The sequence below is a fragment of the Poecilia reticulata genome, linkage group LG13 (assembly GCF_000633615.1).
Source record: "Poecilia reticulata strain Guanapo linkage group LG13, Guppy_female_1.0+MT, whole genome shotgun sequence".
In the NCBI taxonomy this organism is placed as follows: Eukaryota; Metazoa; Chordata; class Actinopteri; order Cyprinodontiformes; family Poeciliidae; genus Poecilia; species Poecilia reticulata.
In genome coordinates, this window is record NC_024343.1 from 26,622,555 (window position 1) to 26,642,786 (window position 20,232).

General features: G+C 37.9%; 1 protein-coding gene and 1 long non-coding RNA gene across 8 annotated transcripts in view; one reads left to right on the plus strand and one right to left on the minus strand.

Annotated features, from left to right (window-relative positions):
* The window catches only part of nbeab (neurobeachin b), a 220,500-nt gene that overhangs the window by 28,816 nt on the left and 171,452 nt on the right, over positions 1 to 20,232 (plus strand). For all 7 annotated transcript variants that reach the window (XM_008426297.2, XM_017308169.1, XM_008426293.2 and 4 more), the window contains exon 2: positions 17,793 to 18,024. In XM_008426297.2, the coding sequence (XP_008424519.1) occupies positions 17,793 to 18,024 (232 nt within the window). The remainder of the gene's footprint in view (positions 1 to 17,792; positions 18,025 to 20,232) is intronic.
* LOC103474975 (uncharacterized) lies at positions 4,770 to 19,476 on the minus strand. The gene is made up of 4 exons (XR_535266.1): positions 19,422 to 19,476; positions 18,519 to 18,627; positions 7,926 to 8,006; positions 4,770 to 4,874 (listed from the first exon to the last, which is right to left on the minus strand). It is a non-coding gene; the product is annotated as an uncharacterized LOC103474975 (long non-coding RNA).

The following is a 20,232-nucleotide window of genomic DNA, read 5'->3' on the forward strand; positions in this document are numbered from 1 at the left end:
TGTAGTAAAAACCTTCTCTGATCTATTGGCTGGTGAATAAGATGGCTGGTGAAAGTGTTCAGATGAAATTTATCTGGGTCCAGATCCAGATCACAACCCACTCCTTGGAGACCTCTACTTCAAACGGAAAAGCTCTCTTTGGCATAGCAGACTTTTTTTTTTTTTAGTTGAGGATTATGTTCCCCCTTTTTGTCCCAGATTGTGTTGATCTTTAAATTTTGCATGTACATGCAATTTATCACTTTTATTTCATATACAGTTAGTGGATGTGTAGTCGTTGGTAGATTTCAAATAAAAATTACATTTGAACGAATAAAGAGTGAGGATTTAAAACTGGATGCCCTAGGCGAGGATCTCCAACTGAGGGAATTAAAGATGAAAAGGTTTTTTTTGTTTGTTTGTTTTTTTAATCTTATGCATGTGCGTTGTGCTTACAGATCTGGTATTACAAGTGTTTCTTTTGAGAGCAAGTGGTCTAAAGATGTTTTCTTCCTTCATTTATTTTAATGTGAACTTGGCTAACTGTAAATTGTAAAACGGAGAAATAAGTTATTTCTCAGAAGTTCTGATTAAATATTTCCATCACTGCTGTGAGAGGAAGCTTTGATTTTAGTTTTCAGCCTCAAGTATATGATTGCAGATTTGTGAAAGAAACTAGCATATCTTGCTGTCGGGGTGTGATGAATAGTCTGTGTGGAAATGGCATCATCAGTGTCGTGGCCACACAGAGGAACTGAGGAATAGCTGCAGTAAACACCGTGGACTGTCTCTGCTACTTTCCTCATCTCCTCTCTTCAGATTTGTGAGCTGCATACTGATCTCCAGTTTTAACCTAGAGGACATCATGTCCCAGTCCCTTCCTGGTAAGAGTTGTGACACTTTGATGATCTGGAGAGGACTGACTCCAGAGCTCTCAGCTGCCATAGTCTTTTCATCATTCACTGTTTTTTGTCCTCTGAAGGTCCGTCTCAAGCCTTTCTGCTTCCTGTCTGTGCTCCCGGTGTCTGCATTGCAGCGTACTTTTCGGCTCTCTATCAGCAAAGACGTGTTTGTATTGGTACCAGGCATCTTTCTGCTCAGCTTAATGGAAAGTAGGAATCATACAGTGTTTGAATGAGCATGCTTTGCATTGTTTCAGATATCAGGAAAGCATTTTTCTTGACATGCTTATTCAGTGGGAGGTGAGTACAGAGGCTCAACTATCACAAAACAGAAAATGTCCCTCCCTACCTTTCTGTTTTCCACAGTGGAGGTGAAAACAATGCATTTAAATTAAGTTTTTACTTTTAGCAGACTATTTTTTAAACTTAGGGCTTGGGACTTAGGGTTTATATTGATTTCATTATCACTTAATTGACAGTCTATAATGCAGGACTATATATTAAACATCTTTATCACCATACAAGCCAAGATTATATCAGAAAAAGTTGATTTAATTTGTTTCATTTTGTGTTACCAATTCACAACAAATTATCATGTTGGGGCATTTCACATCAGCCAAGTTCAACCTCTGTCACATGGAAATTAGTTCAAAAATCTGTTAATTCCAATACGAAGGAACAATGACTCAATCCGATTCAGTCAAATTCAAGAATGGTCACCTATAGACTAATGCAATCAGTCCATCGATCGGCTGTGCCCTCTGGTCACACAGGGACATGACAGGGCTGGTTCCACTCTCCTGCTGTCAAAGGGTAAAAGGTGGAGTATACCTTGGAAAGGCTGCTAGTCTTTCCAAGACTAGCAGCCTTGGAAAGACTGCAAGTTGGAGTCTTTCCAACTCCAACTTGCATAGAAACTCCAGTGAGTTTCTATGCAACATAGAAACTCACTGGATTGCCACAGTACAGCAGTTTTACTGTCATCGTAAAACTGCGATGACAGTTTTACTGAATTAATACTCAGTCAAGTATTAATTCCCATGACATATCTGTGGATGCCACAAATGTTCCTACCACCATTTGGCTTAGTTTTTACTTAATACACCAAGACTCAGAAATATGCAATCTGCTCATCTCAAGTATCCCAGTTTCAATAATTGCTTAGGAAAACTTTCTTAGTTTTGACTACCAGCAAGGACAAACAGGCATTTATCCTGTAACCACAAAAAGAGGCCTGTGCTCATAACAGCCTAAAAAAGTCTCTAATACTGCAGTAAACAACATATTACCATTTGGAGAGGCTCTTTTATAAAGTTTACATTGTTAAAAAATTTTGGTTACATCATTTGAATTTAGTACCATCTATTCGTATAGGTTTTGTAGAAATTGTATTGTAGTATTTACTGTTTTATATTGATTGTATTTATTAAAAGATTTTGCAGTCATTTTCACATTGTTTTGTACACCTTTGTTTTTGGCAAGACAAATTTCTCATTTGTCCAAGGAAATAGATTAATGATAATTGATGTTAATTAATGTCCATTGTCTCAGCCAAATAAATTAATACATTTCAAATATAATGCCATGAGTAGTTGAAGTCAGTGGTCGCATAAGAAAACTTGTGAGTTCTCTAAAAAAATAGTTGCCATTTATAAATGTCCAAAACTGGTGCAAATATCATAAAATTAGGGCTTTCCTTTCTTTCCCACTTAAGACAGAGCACCAGAGGAATGACCACCAGAATAGTAAATAAGCCTGCGGTTTGGTGCCACTCCACAGATTGTTAATAGAAGACAGAAACCACAGAGGCTTTAGGTGCTTTTCCTCTTTTTAAGATTCACTGTGGCAGTCGGTGGGAAAGCCACATGTGTGTAGCAACGTAAAAAGTGTGATTAATTACTCGAGTGCAACAAAGGCAAAGTGGTCTCAAGCTACGCTTTTTTTTAAGTGCCATTTAAAAGCAAACAGACTGGAATTAATCAGCTGTGATCCCCATTTTAGTAGCTATTTGCCAGGTTAAAATGCAAGGCTGGGTTCTGGTCACCTTTCTCCTGTGTTGACAGGCGGCTGCATGAGACAGAATTTGGCATGAAACAGAGGAACTATGGGTAGGTGTAAAGACACTGAATAAAAGCTTGTGCTCTCGCCCAGAGAGTGAGAAGGCTGTGTTACAAAGCTAGACCTGTCAGTTTGGCTTGTCAGAAGTCTAGTGATGATCTCCACTGGTTTTCACATAAAGGGAGCTGTCTTTAGTGCTGAAACCAAGGCACTCAGATTGTCCAACAGACAGGAGCAGAGGGAATCTATGTAACTGGCTCTTTATCTTTATGAGGTTCTGCAGTAATCCAGAACCTCATAGCCTCCAGGTGCCAGAAATCTGTCTTTGCCCTGCTACTTTATAGTTGTACAATTTTGTAGGCTTTGTATATTGAGGGTTTTAGATGTCATCACAATGATAGTCATTTGAATATTTAAGTTTTGTGAAGCATAATTTAAAATAAATCAAACAAAACAAGACTTCTATATTCTGCTTTTTTGAAGATATTCCTTTTAAATTAGTCAACCTTTTTTGTGCTTAACTGGTAAAATCCTGATGGATATTAAATACCGGCTTGACTTTTATAATTTTCAGATTTTCTTTTACTACTTTGCTAGTAAAGTGCATATTTTATAAAACTTTTGAACAGTGAGTATCACTATTACAGATTTTACCTTGACTTGAAACCAGCAGCTCAGCCCAGGAAGTCTTTGGACAACAAGAGAAGTTCCTCCACAGGTTACACCTTCATTATGAACAGTGAGGTGTCTGTTACCAAATGAGTTAGAAGAGGAAGCCTGGGTAAAGGAGGTTTGGGATTCTCTGATCAGACTGCTGCCCTTTTGACTGAGTCCTGAATAAGCGGTTGAAAATGATGAATGGATGGATTCACTGAGTGTGACTTTGTGAGACAAAGTGGGTTAATCACTCTTGACATATTTCTATTTATTTCATCTTTCTCAAGACGGGAGTAGGAGTTTTCTACAAATACAGCCAAACCATTTTAGTGCAATTGGAAGCACTTAGAAAAATGGGACTTTTAGTGCTTTTTGGGATTTGGCACATTTTCTTTTCTACTTTAATTTACTGGCAAAGAAGACAAGAAGAGCACATTCCTACTGTCCTTTGGATGCAAGTGGGGAAGGAGCTTTACACATTCAAGATATTTTTCTGATTTACATTTTTTTTTATTTTGCTCAGTACATCACGGCCTTTTTTTTTTAAGGACTTCTAATTTGATGTACTCTTTAGGCTTAAGAGCACTTTAGTCATTAAGGACATTAGGGATTGACTAAAGTGTTTACATTATTTGAACATCTGACCGTTTTGACACACACATTACAGCATTACAAACATCAACTATATCATGTATAACTGTGTTTTTATCTGATTGACTTCCTTCAATTGTGCAAGGATCAAGGATGGATGCTTTAGATGGAATTAGAAGTCCAAATAAATAAACTTCCATCTTTTTTGAAATTCAATGTCAGTGTAAAAGCACGTGCTGTGTGAAAACCTTGGGTTTGTTGACATGGGTGGATAAAATGCATTGCAATGATGAAGGAACACAACAGGTCAGCAATTTTGGAGGCTTTTGTTGCAGTCTTAGGTTTGACGCAATGTCTTGAACATCATACAGAGGATTGTTCGACAAATGCTTTGTATGCCATTGATACACTAAATCCTGTTTCATAACCTGACACAGGACTTAGTAATCAAGATGCTGAAGTTCTCAGAAAATTTGAGGACATTGTTATGATGGAAGAGATGGAAATGAATGAGAAAATTGCTAGCTATATTGCAAAATTCCACAGTAATACCAGGCAAAAAATATTCACCTTGGAAGAGTCCAGTAAAAATCCAGATCAAAATCTGATTGAGTCTGTTCCAAGATCTGATCTGAACACAGATGGTTTTTGATGCTCTTCCTCCAGTGTGACTGAACTACTTTCAGCCTAAACATGAGCAAAAACAATAAGGTTATAAGTTTGAAAAAATAGGAGAAGCATACCATTAAAGACTCACATCTGCAGTTGGAGAAGAAAAGAAATCTGCAGAGTATTGACTAACTGGGGTGAATACATATCACATATTTTAATACAAAAGAAAATAGGAAAAATAGAAAATGTAAAATTTTTCTTCCTCTTAAGCTATAAATTGTATCATCCTATTTAAAAAAAACATCAAAGAACTCCAGTAAGAAGCATGATTAATAACATGAGAAGCTCTCTAAAGTGTAAATAGGTAAATGAGAGAGAATTATGAAATGGTTTTATCAAACAAAGTATGCTTAAGATATCACACTACAATTCTCAACCAATTCACGTGTTCAGCCTGGAGAGAGAGATTAGAAGAGATTTTTTTTCTCTCTACCCATTCATAAATCTCCCAGGGCACATCTGTATTTTTATAGCCCGAGGTCAAAATTAAATTTTGTTTTGAATTTGTTCAACTGATACTGAAGTTTGAGTTCTGCACAGTTTATTGGTTTTTTGTACATTTCAGATGGGGGTTTATGATGGAATGTTCTTTCAATAAAATAAGACATTTTTATATTGCGGTAGAGAGAAGTTTACAGAACATCTAAGCGGCAGCCTGTTTGATGCTTGCTGAATCCAGATCACTGGTGTGATCATACAACAGGATCCGTGGATCTCTGCCAGCTGCATCTTGGACTTAAATTATTTAAGTTTTTCATCTCACCTTTGAACAGCATGAAGTTTTATGTATAGCAACAATAGGCATGCTGCTCAACAGTCACATCAAGAGTTGTTGGCAGTGGTTCAACAAATCATAAAGCTGATCATTTTGTTCACAGTATACAACATCTTGTTTTTTCAGTGGTTGATCATTTTCTTTGTAATTAACTTCTTTAAAGATACCAAAAGAAGATAGATATCATTCCATGTGTCAGATACTGACACATTGTTCTCTTAATCCTAGTCTGGTCTATTTGTAAAGTCTGGATTTTTTTTTTCTGCTTTTGGCACTCCCTTCTTTTCAGCGGCAGTTTTCCACTCTTTAATGCACCAAGGCTCAGCAGTTCCCACTCTGAGGAGACGGTAAACTCTATAAGACCCCTGTTGTTGTGCTGTCAGCTTTACTAGTAATGAAATCTACTCAGTGAATGCATCGGCCCATGCTACACTACACCAGCTTTCGCTGTGAAACAATGTGCGTGTCTATCTTCTCCATTCTGATCTTAGACCACATAACAGAACGGTTAAGATATAAAGCAGGAGTGGGGAACTTACATCCTCCATGCTCTATGCAGTCCTAAATACTTTCTCCTCTAGCCTGCTACACAATTTAGAACCATTAAGAAACCTATTTAAAATCTCAGAGCTATTGATGAACAATAGTGTATCTTTGATGAAATTGTCAGCATTTCATATAAATTCATATCAGGATGGAGATCAGTTAAACCAATGAGTAGTAAAAGGTTGGTGCCAGATGTGCTTGATATACAGCTGTTGATCATGGTGACTGTGGAAAAGAGAGTGAATCGATGCCAAGTGCGTCATTTTTCAGCAAAATGGCCGGGCCGTTTGCTTGAGAAGTGGCCAGGCCAACTTGAGAAGTTGCTTTTGGTAACTTCTCCTTCTTCTCTGACCATTCATATGAGAAAAAGTGTTTTAATCTACACAACAAACAGTAACTGAATATTTTCTTTTTTTTGTGCCATTCTCTATAAATCTAAAAGCGGATGGTGGATGAAAAACCTCATAGATCAGCATTTTCTGAGATACGCAAACAAGCAGGGCATCTTCAAAGTCACCTAAATTCACGTTCTTCCCCATCCTGATTCTCAGTTTAAACTCTAGTGAGTCATCTTCACTTTATCTAGATGCATAAATACATTAAGTTGGTGCCATGTGATTGACTGAGTCATTGTTTGAAAGGCATTCCTAATGAAGGGACCTATGGGTTTAGTTATTTAGAAAGAGGTCGAGATGTAACTGGGAAAAGACTTTCATAGACTATTCTTCTGACTTTGCAACTGTTTTTTTATATTGATCAAAGAACGCGCACAGGGAAGTAAGAGTTTGGATTAGATTAAATCAATGGTCATGAATACAAATTTTAAAATGAGATTCAAAGTTCAGCATTCAGTTAATTGAAACATTTTTAATGACAGAGACAATTTAAACAAAACAATGTTGCTTTAATTTGTTTTCCTGTGTTCTGCATGCTTTTATGTCCTGGAGTAAAAATCAAAATGGGTGTTTTCCTTAATGAAATTAGCTTTTCTTTGTTTCTAACATAAGATAAATTATTTCCTAATGAAATTAGGACAGCAGTGGAGTGGTTAGGATAGCTGCATTGAGGTAAAATTGTTTCTGGGTTCAAGTGTCAGCTTAATCCATCCATCCATCCTCTTTACACCCTTGTCCCTTAGCAGGGTCAGGAGGGGTGCTGGTGCCTATCTCCAGCTAACGTTCCAGGCGAGAGGTGGGGTCACCCTGGACAGGTTGCCAATCTGTCGCAAGGCGACACAGAGACAGCCAGGACACACAACCATGCACACACACACACATTCACACCTAGGGACAATTTAGACAGACCAATTAACCTAACAGTCATGTTTTTTGGACTGTGGGAGGAAACCGGAGTACCCGGAGAAAACCCACTCATGCATGCAAACTCCATGCAGAAAGACCGGGGCCGGGCATTGAACCTAGAACCTTCTTGCTGCAAGGCAACAGCTCTACCAACTGCGCCACTGTGCAGCCCGTCAGCTTAATCTTTGAAACTTATTTCCAGTTTGTCTCTGGATTTATTTTTATTTTTTTTCTGGCTTATTTAACTTCCCACGAGTATTCAAAGACTGATCTTGTTTGATTTTTTTTTTTTGTATTACATTCACTCAGTAAACATGAGTAGTTCATGTAACAACTAAAATAAATCATGAATGAAAAGGAGCAGCAAGAATTATACACTTACATCTCCCCACCATGATGCTCGCAGGATTAACTACTACTTCTATATTAGCAATAAAACTTTACCCTCCTCTCTGTTGGTCCTGTGATAATCTGGTGCTGTGTCCTTCATATTTCAGCTGGGATCCTCCCCTCTCCCTTGTGACACTGTTTAGGGCATCAAGCAAAGCAAATTCATGAGTCGACAAAGGCTTGTATGCTGTAGTTAGGAAAAGAGCAGAAATACAACATGCCTGTGTTAACAGAATACATACTGATGAGCTCCTTGTTTGAGAAGACTGATTGGAAAGACACCTTTCATTTTTAGCTTCCTGAAGCCTTGCTAACCTAATTTGTAAGCTGAAGGTGTCTAATGTCTGTGTGAAACATAAACAGTGTCATCTTGAAATGTTTGCTAGTATTATCACAGACAATACACCTCTCCTGATGTCTCACTTTCAGTCTGCTCACATGCTGAAAGTTATTAATTCGGATCACATTTCTCCCACACCTCCCAGTTGTTGCTGGTAGTTTTATGCTAATCTCTGAGGAAATGCAGTCAAACAGTGAACCCTTCTTAGTTTCTTGGAATCAAATCTGCTTTTATATAAGTGGTTTCAACATTTAATGTACACAGGGAGACTGTAATTGTTGGAGGATGACATTTAGAGTACGGTTTCCTGGCAACTTCAAATGCTTGTCCTTTAAGTTTGATTTAATCATTTATATATTTTCATCTTTTTATGCATATTCTCTGCATTCCACTACATGACGCTGTGAATTTCTGTTGCCAGAATACTGTTGCCAGAAATTCACATTGTCATGTAGCCATATAAGGCAATGCTCCTGGGTAGTCAGTGCACCTTCCCCACCCGTCACCCCCCATTTTATCATTCAAGTCAATCCATGGAGTGTGCCAAAGGGGATTACATTGTATGCGGTCTGTATTCTCAGTTTATGTCTTCCTACTAATTAAGAGCTGCTCATCTGTTTCAAAGTGTGGGTAAAGACAGACTTCTGATTTGAAACCTTAGTTTAAAAGTAGCAGCCTTCTATGACATCATATGCATGAAAGCGTAAAGTTACCATCAAGAACATTAACATGATTGGTTCTCAATACAAGGATACATACTTTGAGAGAAATAATAGTCTTTGGAATTCATTGTAGTGATTCAAACAAAGTCTTTAATATCTCAGTTGCTATTGTTTAGAACCACTGATAAACGGTGATAAAGTTCTAATCATGTTCTTGATACAAGGGATAATGCCTGTGTTTTCTAGGCATATAATGCCTTTTTATTACACAGTCCAGTAACTATTATCTTCAATTGTTATAAAAATTATTGATGTAATAAATAGCTTGGCTGAAATTTGTCTTTGGAATTTGATACTTGGAAATTGTCCCTCTGTCTCAAGAACTGAGTGTTGGACTGAAAAGTAGTTCATACAATAAGCTAAGCAGACCTGCAGACTTTGACCTGTCGATTCTGGTTTTAATTGATTCTGATATTTTCTTAACCCTAAGAATTAAATATGAAAGAAACTAACAAAGTGCAATAAGATGCATTTCACAAATGGAGAGAAACATTATCAGATTTTTTTTTTGTTTTATTTCTAATACTTGACCTGTGAATCCCCAATCAGATCTGAAAAAGGAGAAAGTCGCAAATAATTATCTAATTCGTGTTGATGGATGCCTCTGTACCTTAGTTGTTCTTGAAGGTTTTTATTCCAAATACAAAACGCATCAGTAATCAATCACTCTCAGTATTTTAAGAATCTTTTTCAATGGCAAACTGTGTTTTGCCATTGAAAAACACAGTTTTTCAAATCAGTGAATCAGGGTGGATAGTCTGTAGCTTTGTGGGTCTTTAGCAAAGCTCAGCATCAATATAAAGGCCATTCATCAAATTCACTGAAACCACAGCAGCAAAAAACTGATTTGAACCTTTCCTGATGTGTTTTCTTCTTGAATAGAAAAGATGTTTATCTTATTTTGTCTCCTTTTGCTGTTTAACTTAATCATTGGATCATTTAAGTATTTTCTACATTTTTTGTGTTGTTTTGTGGAACTCAAGTCTGGTAAAGTCTTTGGCTGCTGAATGATCACTGTTGTAAAATATTTTCTGCTTACCTCATTTTTTATATTTTTTTTGCAATGAGTGTTTTGTTTCTGCAGCAAAAAGATGCAAACAAATTCTGGAATTTTTCTGTTCTTGTCCTTCAACCTCTTCTGGTGAATTTGCAAGTAAAGCCCTATAGTCTTTCTTTGTTGTATGCACTTATTTCTGTCAGGGATTCCTGCTTGAACAGTGCCTTGCACTAAATACAATAATTTGTAGAGCCAACCGTTGAAGCAATTACAGATGGAAGTTTCTTTGGATAAGTCTATAACCTCGCCACAGGGATTTTTACCCATTTCTTACGGCAAAGCGCTCCAGTGGTAGTTGGATGGCTTTCGCTGGTGAACAGCACTTTTCAAATCCAACTGCAAATTCTCAATTAGATTGAGGTTTGGCCTTTAATATGCCATTCAAATACTCTTACACATATCCCCTTAAAACACTCGGGTATTGCTTCAGCAGTATGCTGTGGGTCATTGTCCTGTTGGAGAGCTTCAAATCACTGAAGCAGGTTTTGCTCAATGATGTCCCTAAATGTAGCACCATCTGTCTTCCCCACTACTCGGACCAGTTTCCCAGTCCCTGCTGCAGAAAAACATCTCCATAGCATGATGCTGCCACCGCCATGTTTCAAATCAAAGATCAAATCAAATTTTGATTTGTATAGCACATTTCAGCAGCAAGGCATTTCAAAGTGCTTTACATAATTAAAATAAAAACAGCATGTGACATTGAATAAACAGTGAGAAAGAGAAAGAGATAAAAAAAAACAGTGACAGTGAGAAAAAATAAATAAATTAATTAAAAACATTAAAGACATAAAAACATTGAAGACATCAAAACCCGCACTCTAACCCTAATTTAGCCATAAGCAACTCTAAACAGGTGGGTTTTAAGTTGAGAAAAGAAAGAAGAAAAAAAAAAAAATTAAAAACATTAAAGACATAAAAACATGGAAGACATCAAAACCCGCACTCTAACCCTAATTTAGCCATAAGCAACTCTAAACAGGTGGGTTTTAAGTTGAGATTTAAAGGCACCCAGTGTTTCAGCTGTTTYACAGTTTTCTGGAAGTTTGTTCCAAATCTGTGGTGCATAGAAACTGAATGCTGCTTCTCCTCGTCTGGTTCTGGTTCTGGGGATGCAGAGCAGACCAGAACCAGAAGACCTGAGGGGTCTAGGCGGTTGGTACAACAATAACAGATCTTTCAGGTATTGTGGTGCCAAACCGTTCAGTGATTTATAAACTAACATCAGTATTTTAAAGTCTATTCTCTGAGCCACAGGGAGCCAGTGTAGGGACTTTAAAACTGGTGTTATGTGCTCTATCTTCCTGGTTTTAGTGAGAACCCGAGCAGCAGCATCTGGATCAGCTGCAGCTGTTTGATTGATTTGTTAGTCAGACCTGTGAAGACGCTGTTGCAGTAATCAATGCGGCTAAAGATAAACGCATGGATGAGTTTCTCTAGATTGTGCTGAGACATAAGTCCTCTAATACTAGAGGTGATAGAAGGCCGACTTTGTGACTGTCTTAATGTGGCTCTGAAGGTTCAGGTCAGAGTTCATCACTGCTCCCAGGTTTCGGGCTGGTCGCTGGTTTTTAGTTGTAATAACTGAAGCTGTGCATTGATTCTGGTTTGCTCCTCTTTAGGTCCAAAGATAATAACTTCAGTTTTGTTTCTGTTCAGCTGGAGAAAGTTTTGGCACATCCACACATTGATCTGTTCTAAGCATCTATTCAGTGATTGGATGGGTTCAGAGTCACCTGGTGACATCGTGATGTAGAGCTGTGTATCATCTTCATAGTTATGGTAGCTAATCTTATTTCCTGTTATAACCTGAGCCAGTGGGAGCATATAAATATTGAAAAGAAGGGGTCCTASGATTGAACCTTGGGGTACCCCACATGTGACCTTTTACCTCTCTGATGAGAGGTTTTCGATTGAAACAAAGAAATCCCTGTTCTTTATGTAAGATTTAAACCAGTTGAGCACTGGACCGGAGAGTCCGACCCAACTCTCCAGTTGATTCAGTAAAATGTCATGTCAGTGTCGAAAGCTGCACTGAGGTCCAACAGAACCAGCACTGTGGTTCTCCCACAGTCGGTATTTATATGGATATCATTGAACACTTTTACAAGGGCCGTCTCCGTGCTGTGGTGAGCACGAAAACCAGACTGGAAGGAGTCAAAGCGATTGATTATTGTTAGGAAGTTATTCAATTGTTTAAAAACTGCTCTTTCAATAATTTTGCTGATGAATGGGAGGTTTCACTGTGGTGATGGTTTTCTTGGGTGAGATGAATTGGTTTGGTACAGACATATACCACTAAGTCTTGGCCAAAATCAAAAAGTTAAAAGTTCAATTTTGGTCTCATCCAACCAAAGCACCTTCCTCCATATTTGGGGAATGTTTCACATTCCTTTGGAAAACTCCATATGAGCCTTCCTTGTCATTGTTTTCATAAGGCCAAGCTCTATTGTTTGGACATATATTCTGGTCTGCTTGAGAACTCTGCAGCTCCTGCAGGGTTAGCTTTGGTCTCTGCTTTGCATCTCTGATTAACGCCTTCCTTTCCCATCAGAGAGTTTTGGTGCGCAGTCTTCTCTAGCCGGGTTTGTAGTGGTACCATGTTGTTTCTATTTGCTCCAGCAAATCATCAAATATTTACATATATATATATTTTCTAACAAAATGCTGATTTGCAGTTTTGAACAACTTTGTCTGGAGGTCCCCTCAGTCTTTGTGGTGGTATTTGGAAGCTCATAGAGTCTGCAACACCACCACTAACCAGAGAAGTTGTGTATATGCTGACAGATCTGGCAGGTGGATGTAATTTCACTAAGCATGTGAGTTCAAACGGTATTAAGTTACATCAGATGTTTTTAGAAGCTTCATAGCAGGGAGGCTCTTTATATGCAGTATATACACATGCCAATTTTCAGTTTTTTATTGAAATGGGTTTTTTTTTTTTGTTTTGTTTTACTTCGCCAGCTTAAGATATATTGTCCCGATGCATTATATACAATTTAGATGTTTAAAAAATAGATTGTAATGTAACAAAATACAAAAAATGGCACTGTCTTTAACATCAAAAGGTAATATCATGTTGGTCTTTAAAAGGTCTCTGAACCAGTTGCTAGGCATTCATTATGTTAGATTCTATATGACCGTATTGTAGAATTAGCTGTAATTGACTTTAACCCCCATAAGTGCAGCACATTTTCTGCTTCTGTTTAGCAGACCACGTGAATCAGACACTCTGAGTTTAAATAGACATCTTCCCAAAGAGTTTTCCTCCTATTGAGATTTGTTTGTCCTTTTTCTAATGTTTATACAACATATTCAGAATTGTAAATATAATATAACATATTCATTCTCATTCAGTTTAGATGCCACTGTAGCCCTCCTCTTGAAAACAAAAGTCCAGTTTATGGGGCTGGTCACCATGCCAACGGCAGGACTTCAGCCCTGGCTTAATCAGAAGCGGTTGATTGTTGGGGGATTTTTGACTGCTCTTAATTCACTATCCCATGGCAATAACACATAATTGTGCTCTTTCTTGGGGGGGGAATAAACAAACTTAATTGAGACTTAATAACCTTGCTCTAGTAAAATGGTATTGACTGAGATGAATAATAGGCTCTGACAAAATTTAAATATGTTTCAGTGAAGGATTCTTTTTATCTTAGCTACTCATGAAGATGGATATCTGCTTTCTTAAAACCCAAAGTGCAAACTTTATATTTAAGAGAGAGAGAAAGAGAGAGAGTTTCATACCTCAAAGCCTTTGTTCATCTGAAAAATCTGAAAATCACATTTAAGCCTGTATTCTGGGGTATAAGTGCTCTGATGGAACATTATGCCACTTTGGTGCCATGGAAATAGAAAGAAGTTTGTCTATTAAGAAGTTATAAAAGTTTTGTTTCTGACACTTAGAGGGAGCCGTTAAGTAAATTGTCATTTTAGCATAAGCAAAACTTTCTGTAGCATTTTAATAGTGTGAAGCTTTTCAGGGGTTTTCTTTAGCCTTTTTGTAAATACTGGGAAATGTTTTATCATGTTTAACATAACTGTGAGAAATCAAAGATCGCTGGTCATTATCTGACCTCTGGGTTTTGTAGATTTGTTCTACTGACACCAACTTCAGCCCATTTTCAGAAAATGAGGAATGGTAATTAATATTCAAATATTTTTTTTCAAGCTCTGGCTATGAGTGGTCATTAATTGTCTATACTAGGTGCAGAGGTGTGTGAGACGTTACTCACTCACTGTTTGCCTAATTTTGCTTTAGGGCTTCTTTTGTAATTGTAATTACAAATAAGCTGCTGCCGGCCACACCCTCACAACTCAGCATTTTATGCACATGCAAACGGCTGCAAATAGATGGGTAATTGTACAGTGGTACATCTTTGACTCAGAGTCAGACTCAGAATCAGAAAAAAATTGCATCTCCTCCACAGTCATTAAAGTTGCAGTAAGTGGTTTCTGAAAAAGTCAATGACAAAACACTTGCTTATTCTAGCAGCCATTGCACAGTGCATACAGTGGTAAAACTGTGACAGGTTGTGCTTGGTTGAGGTTGCTAGGGTAAGGAGGCGGTGCCCACTGATGGTGACTTAATAATGGGGAGATTTTTGTGATGGCTAGTTTTCCAGACACCAAAAAATATTATTTCCAGTAAATGGATGTGAGTTTTTTTTAAGCATTTGTATTGTTTCTTGAAGCAGTAGAGGCCCAAGCATTTGTATTGTTTCTTGAAGCAGTAGAGGCCCAAGCAGTTGTATTGTTTCTTGAAGCAGTAGAGGCCCAAGTGAAAATACAAAAATATGCAAAAGGAATTTTGCATAATAAGTCCTCTTTAACAGCCTCTTTCCCTGAAACTATAGGGCCAAACATTAGTTAGTTTTCCTCCTGAAAGAAAAAAAACAGCTCCACATCATAATTCTCCTTTGTCCATTGTTGCACTTGACACAATGGAGTCGGAAAAGAGCTGTTGTCCTGACAACTGCCAGACCCAGAGTCTGATAAAAACCCAGAGGTGGATAAGAACACCTCTCCACTGCTATAGAATCCAGCAGCGGCATGCTTTATACCACTGATGCTTTGGATTGCACTTGGTGATGTAAGATTTGGCAAAGCACGTTCCCAAATCTACCTCTGTCATGGCAGCCTGAATGAACTGCTTACATGCATATGTAGGGTATACAGTTTTCCTTTTAAATGGCTTACTGTACCTGTTTTGTATCTTTCTCAGACTGCATTTTTAGACTCCTCGCTGGTACTGAAAATAACATGCTAAATCGTGTTGGGGTTTGTACACCCCTTTAACACGTACGTATGATTTTTTACTGATCTGAAAAAGATTTAATTAGTGCATTTGCAAAAAGCTGGTCACAGCCTGGTCAGGGTAGAGAAAAATGTCATCTATGAATTTTTCAGCTTATGCCCAGTCATGAATTACGTGCATCTTTTCTTAATATAGAAAAGATAGACTTTTTGATTTGTATAGCACATTTCAGATGTGATAACCAAAATAAATAAATAACCCAAAAAATAGACTTTTCTTCATAGAGCAGTTGTAACAAATTTGAGGAAACTTTTCTAAATTCATTATCCAGTTCAAATATGCTTTTTTTGGATTCTTAACTTGGCTTTACAACTTAATACAGCATTGTTTATCACTTGTGACTGCATGTTTTCCTGATCATATTCAAGAAACCATGCAGAAAGGCTGCCCAGCAACTTACTAGTACCACCTCTGATTTTAAAATGCAGTGGGTCTCTGTTTGAAGCTCATCAGATCAAGACTGACATTTTATGACATTTTCTTAGCAAAAAAAAAAAAAAAGTCAACTAAGGCACCAAAAAAAAGGAAAAAAATGAAGCATTGATTACAAATTAAATGTGCTTGTAACAGTAAAATGAATCCCACCGTATTTCGCGCAGCAGAGCACCTTTAGTTTAATGAACAATGAACACAAACACAAGAAAAATAAAACCCTATTAGAATACCTAAAGCTTGATTCATGAATCGATGTTCAATCAATGCAGAGAGTACACTATGAGGCAAGCTTTTCTTTGTATTAATACTTTTGTGTGCTGCATACTTTCACCTCCAATTAGACCACCACAATGCTGCTTTACAGAAAGCCTTCTGTAGCATTGAGTCACTATGTGCTTCAAACAATGCAATTTAAAAGCCGAGGTAAATGGATGCAACTCAAGGCCTGCACATGTGGAGCTATAAATGTTCCACAGAAGCTGTTTTTTTCTGAAAATGTTGTGAAGATGCTTGAAGGCGTAGTTATTAATCAACACTGGGTTCACTGATTGTAGAGATAATTGGAAATATTAAATGATAGAGATGCAGTATGCACATATATAATTTAATTAATTGCTCAAATTAGTTTATTTTCTCACACTAACATACTTTTAGAACAAAACTCCAATTTTAACAACGCAAACCCAGTGGTGCAATCAGTGGTGGCATGCTGTAGCTTCAATGTCAAAGAGACTCAAATGCACACATTTATACTTCTCTGAAGGTTCAGGTCAAGTTCATCACTACACCCAGATTTGAGGTCTGACCAGCAAAAGCTGATGCTGTGTGCTGGCTCTTGATCATTCCTCTTTTGGTCCAAAAGTAATAATTTTAGTTTCGTTTCTATTCAGCTGAAGAAAGTTACAACACATCCATGCATTGATTTGCTCCATACATCTGGTAAATCCCTCAATGGGTTTATAGCTACCTGGGGACATTGTAATGTAGAGCTGTGCATCATCTGGAAAATAAATGATGCTCCCACATTGACTGCTTTGCAAATGGAAACCAGTGGTGTGCCAAGAATTGTATTTTAGCTTTCTTTTGAAGATTTTAGAAAAGAAAAATCTGTTTATTTAAAGTATTTGCCATTAAAATTTTTGTTACTGCTGTTGTCAGTATCAGCATCAGAAGTACATTGATCTTTATGGCAAACAGTCCTACTAGATGACATTGAAAAATTGAAAGATGACTTGTAATAACAGCTGCAGATTTAGGAGCAGAAGAGACGATGAACGAAACTAAGGGCTTGACTATCTCCACTCTACGGCATCAACATAAAGATCTCATGACAAAGTTGAAGCGAAGCACAGTTTTTCCTGCAGTGGACTAGTCTCCTCTGAGTATTTCTCTCTGCTCTTTGCTTTCACCTTACTATTACCTGTCAGTCACAGTAATGTGCAGTGGGTGCAGTGGTTCCAGGGCCATTTGCTGCCTCTTTGCTTTGATGCCCACCAGCGAGTTGTTTTCGGTGTGCTTTCATGTACACAGTGCACTTCTTTAGAGAGCTAATTTCATGCTTTTTGGTCTTGAAGAAGAGCACTATTGATTGTTGTTTTCTACTTTCTTTAAAGTGATTTTCATTTGTAATTTAAATTGGTGGTAGTGGTGGTGGTGGGGGAGCAGAAGCAATAATGTGTCTATTTCCCACCTTTTCATTAAAAACCAGACAGTTTTATTGTCATGGATGCTTAAATTCTCATTATAATCAGTGTGTAGGAAGATAAACCTCACTTGCATCTGTTGAGAGCTATTTACCATCAGAGCAGTGATCTGAAACATGCTAGGCAGAAGTATGCTATTAGTTAATTGTATTCCGTTAGGAAGATCCAGGTCAAGATGGCTTATAGCTGGATCAAACAAAATATATCTTAAGTTCATTACAATTCAAATTGCATTCATGCCGAGCATTACATAAGCGTGACAGAATATAAATCAAAAACCTGCTTGTGGCTTCTATAATAAAAATGCTTTCTACTGGGACATTTTCTGTTTCTCTCTCTTGTAGCTGGTGGGGGGAGAGTTTGACCTGGAGACAAACTTCATTATTCAGGATGCTGAGAGCATCGGCTGCATGGTGGAGCTGCTGGAACACTGCGATGTCACCTGCCAGGCTGAGATCTGGAGCATGTTCACTGCCATTCTTCGAAAAAGTGTTCGAAATCTGCAGACGAGCACTGAAGTGGGGCTCATCCAACAGGTGCTGCTCAAAATGAGCTCAGTGGATGACATGATTGCAGGTACGTTGATGATATGAGTAGACATATAATTTGAGCTCTGCTGTTTTAAATGTAAATTTTGAGCAGATTGTCATTTTAATGCCTGGTTACTATACGAGTTAAGCTCTCTTCACTCAGTCGGCAAAATCATTTGCAAGTTGATCTTTTTTTTTTTTTTTTTCAAAATGCAAATAATGTGGCCGCATAGAATTTGATGGAAAATCTGATTTCCATCTACATTGTTGTTTATTGTTCAGGAATGAGGGAGATTTGGTCTGATGTTTTCTTTAAATTACAATAAAGTAAATATGTAAAAGAATACAGCAGTGTAACCTTTAGAGGCTGAGCAACTGAAGCAGTGGAATAAAGGTAAACTAGAAAAATGTGTTACTGGAGGAACTTTTTGGTTCAATTTACATAATTTATTTTTAATCAGTATCTTAATCACTTACTTCATTTTAGACATCAATTAGGGATCACAAGTGGTTCTTGGGGGACAGGTCTTCAGCACTTACCGCGTTAAAATGAGTGAGAGCATTGAATACCACTGACAAGTTGCCACTTAAATTTAGACCCTTATTTGAGAAACTGTCCTCGTCTTGTTGATGTTTATACAGAGGCTTCCTAAAAAAGAGAGAAAAAAAAGTGTTGAACTGAGGGACTACAAGACTTCTGGACTCCAAGTCCAAATCCTAACAAAGCTGACTTATTTATTCACAGCCCTGCCAGCATCCTCAGAACATTAATAGGAAAATCTGATTTGGCTAAATTAAACAGTAACAGGTTCCACTGCCCGTCTTTTGCAGCTGCCACTGATCTGTTCATGTTAAAACGGCCATCTCCAATTATTTTTCTGAGGAATTCATCTCAGATACACAATTTGGTGTGCGTCTCCTTATCGACAAAGATTCGCCTTATTTGTACTCTGGGATTGCTAAAAGAGGAAGACATACAACATTTCAGTTGTGATGAAAATACCAGTTTTTTAGCCTGAATGAGAGCACATTTTCAGCAAGGGTGATGGCAAAATACGCTTTAGATTTTCAAAAGACATGTAAATGCTGTCAGAATTACCAATTTCAGATTACTCTCTCATTCGGTGCTTCGTTCACGTAGGAGTTTCAGCTTGTTGTCAAAATAAAAACAAGCCCGTAAGAGCTGCTAGTTTATGACATCTGGTCCCTTGATGGGTACAAATGATCAAGGTGGCTGTTCATTTTTAAGAAAAATATAACAATTGGACACATGCAGACATGACAAGTCAGTCAGGATAGGGATGTCTTAGCATTTGCACAAATAATGTACTCACAAACTTCAATGCAGGCAGATAAGGTTTGCTTTTCTTGACAAAGGAAAAATAATGCTTGGATTTATGGAGTAAGTTTTCATGATCTTGGAAAAACAAAAATTTTACTCACATGAAAGGCTTTTTGTGTTTCTTTTTATTGACCCTGCCTGACTCCTGTCCTCAGTGCACTCAGTCATTTACCTCCAGAGCAATTAATCTCACAATTGAGTTGTTTCCAATGGTCATCTTTGAGATGTTTCTACTGGCTAAATCGAGTCCACCTGTTTTAAATTTAGTTGATTGGACTCAATTTGAAAGGACACACACCTGTCTATATACAATTGACAGTACAGGTCAGAGGTCATTCACCAAGCAAGAAATCAAAGGAATTGTCTGTAGACCTCAGAGACTGTCTTGAGGTAGAAATATTTCTGCTGCTTCAAATGTCCCAGTGAGGTCAGTGGCCTCTATCATTGGTAAATAAATAACGTTTGGAAGTAGCTAGACTCTTCATAGACCGGGCCAGCCGTCTAAATGGATCAACCAGGGAGGAGGGCTTTAGTCATGCGGGTGATCAAGAACTCTCTGGTTTGAATTCCAGGCGTCATGTTTGGAAGAAACCAGATACGGCTCATCACCAGGTCAAGACTATGCCCGAGGTGAAGCATGGTAGTGGCAGAATCATGGCTAGTTGATGTCATGCAGCAGCAGGAACTGGCAGACTAGTCAGGATAAAGGGAAAGATGAACGCTGCTATGTGCAGGATAAAAAGCTGCTCCAGACCACTCCTGACCTCAGGATGGGGCAACAGTTCAGCAGAAAAATGACCCAAAGTCCATGGCCAAGATCTCAATGGAGTGGCTTCAGAACCACTCTGTAGATGTCCTGGAGTGACCAAGCCAGAGTCCAGACTTGAATCTGATTGAACATCTCTGGAGAGA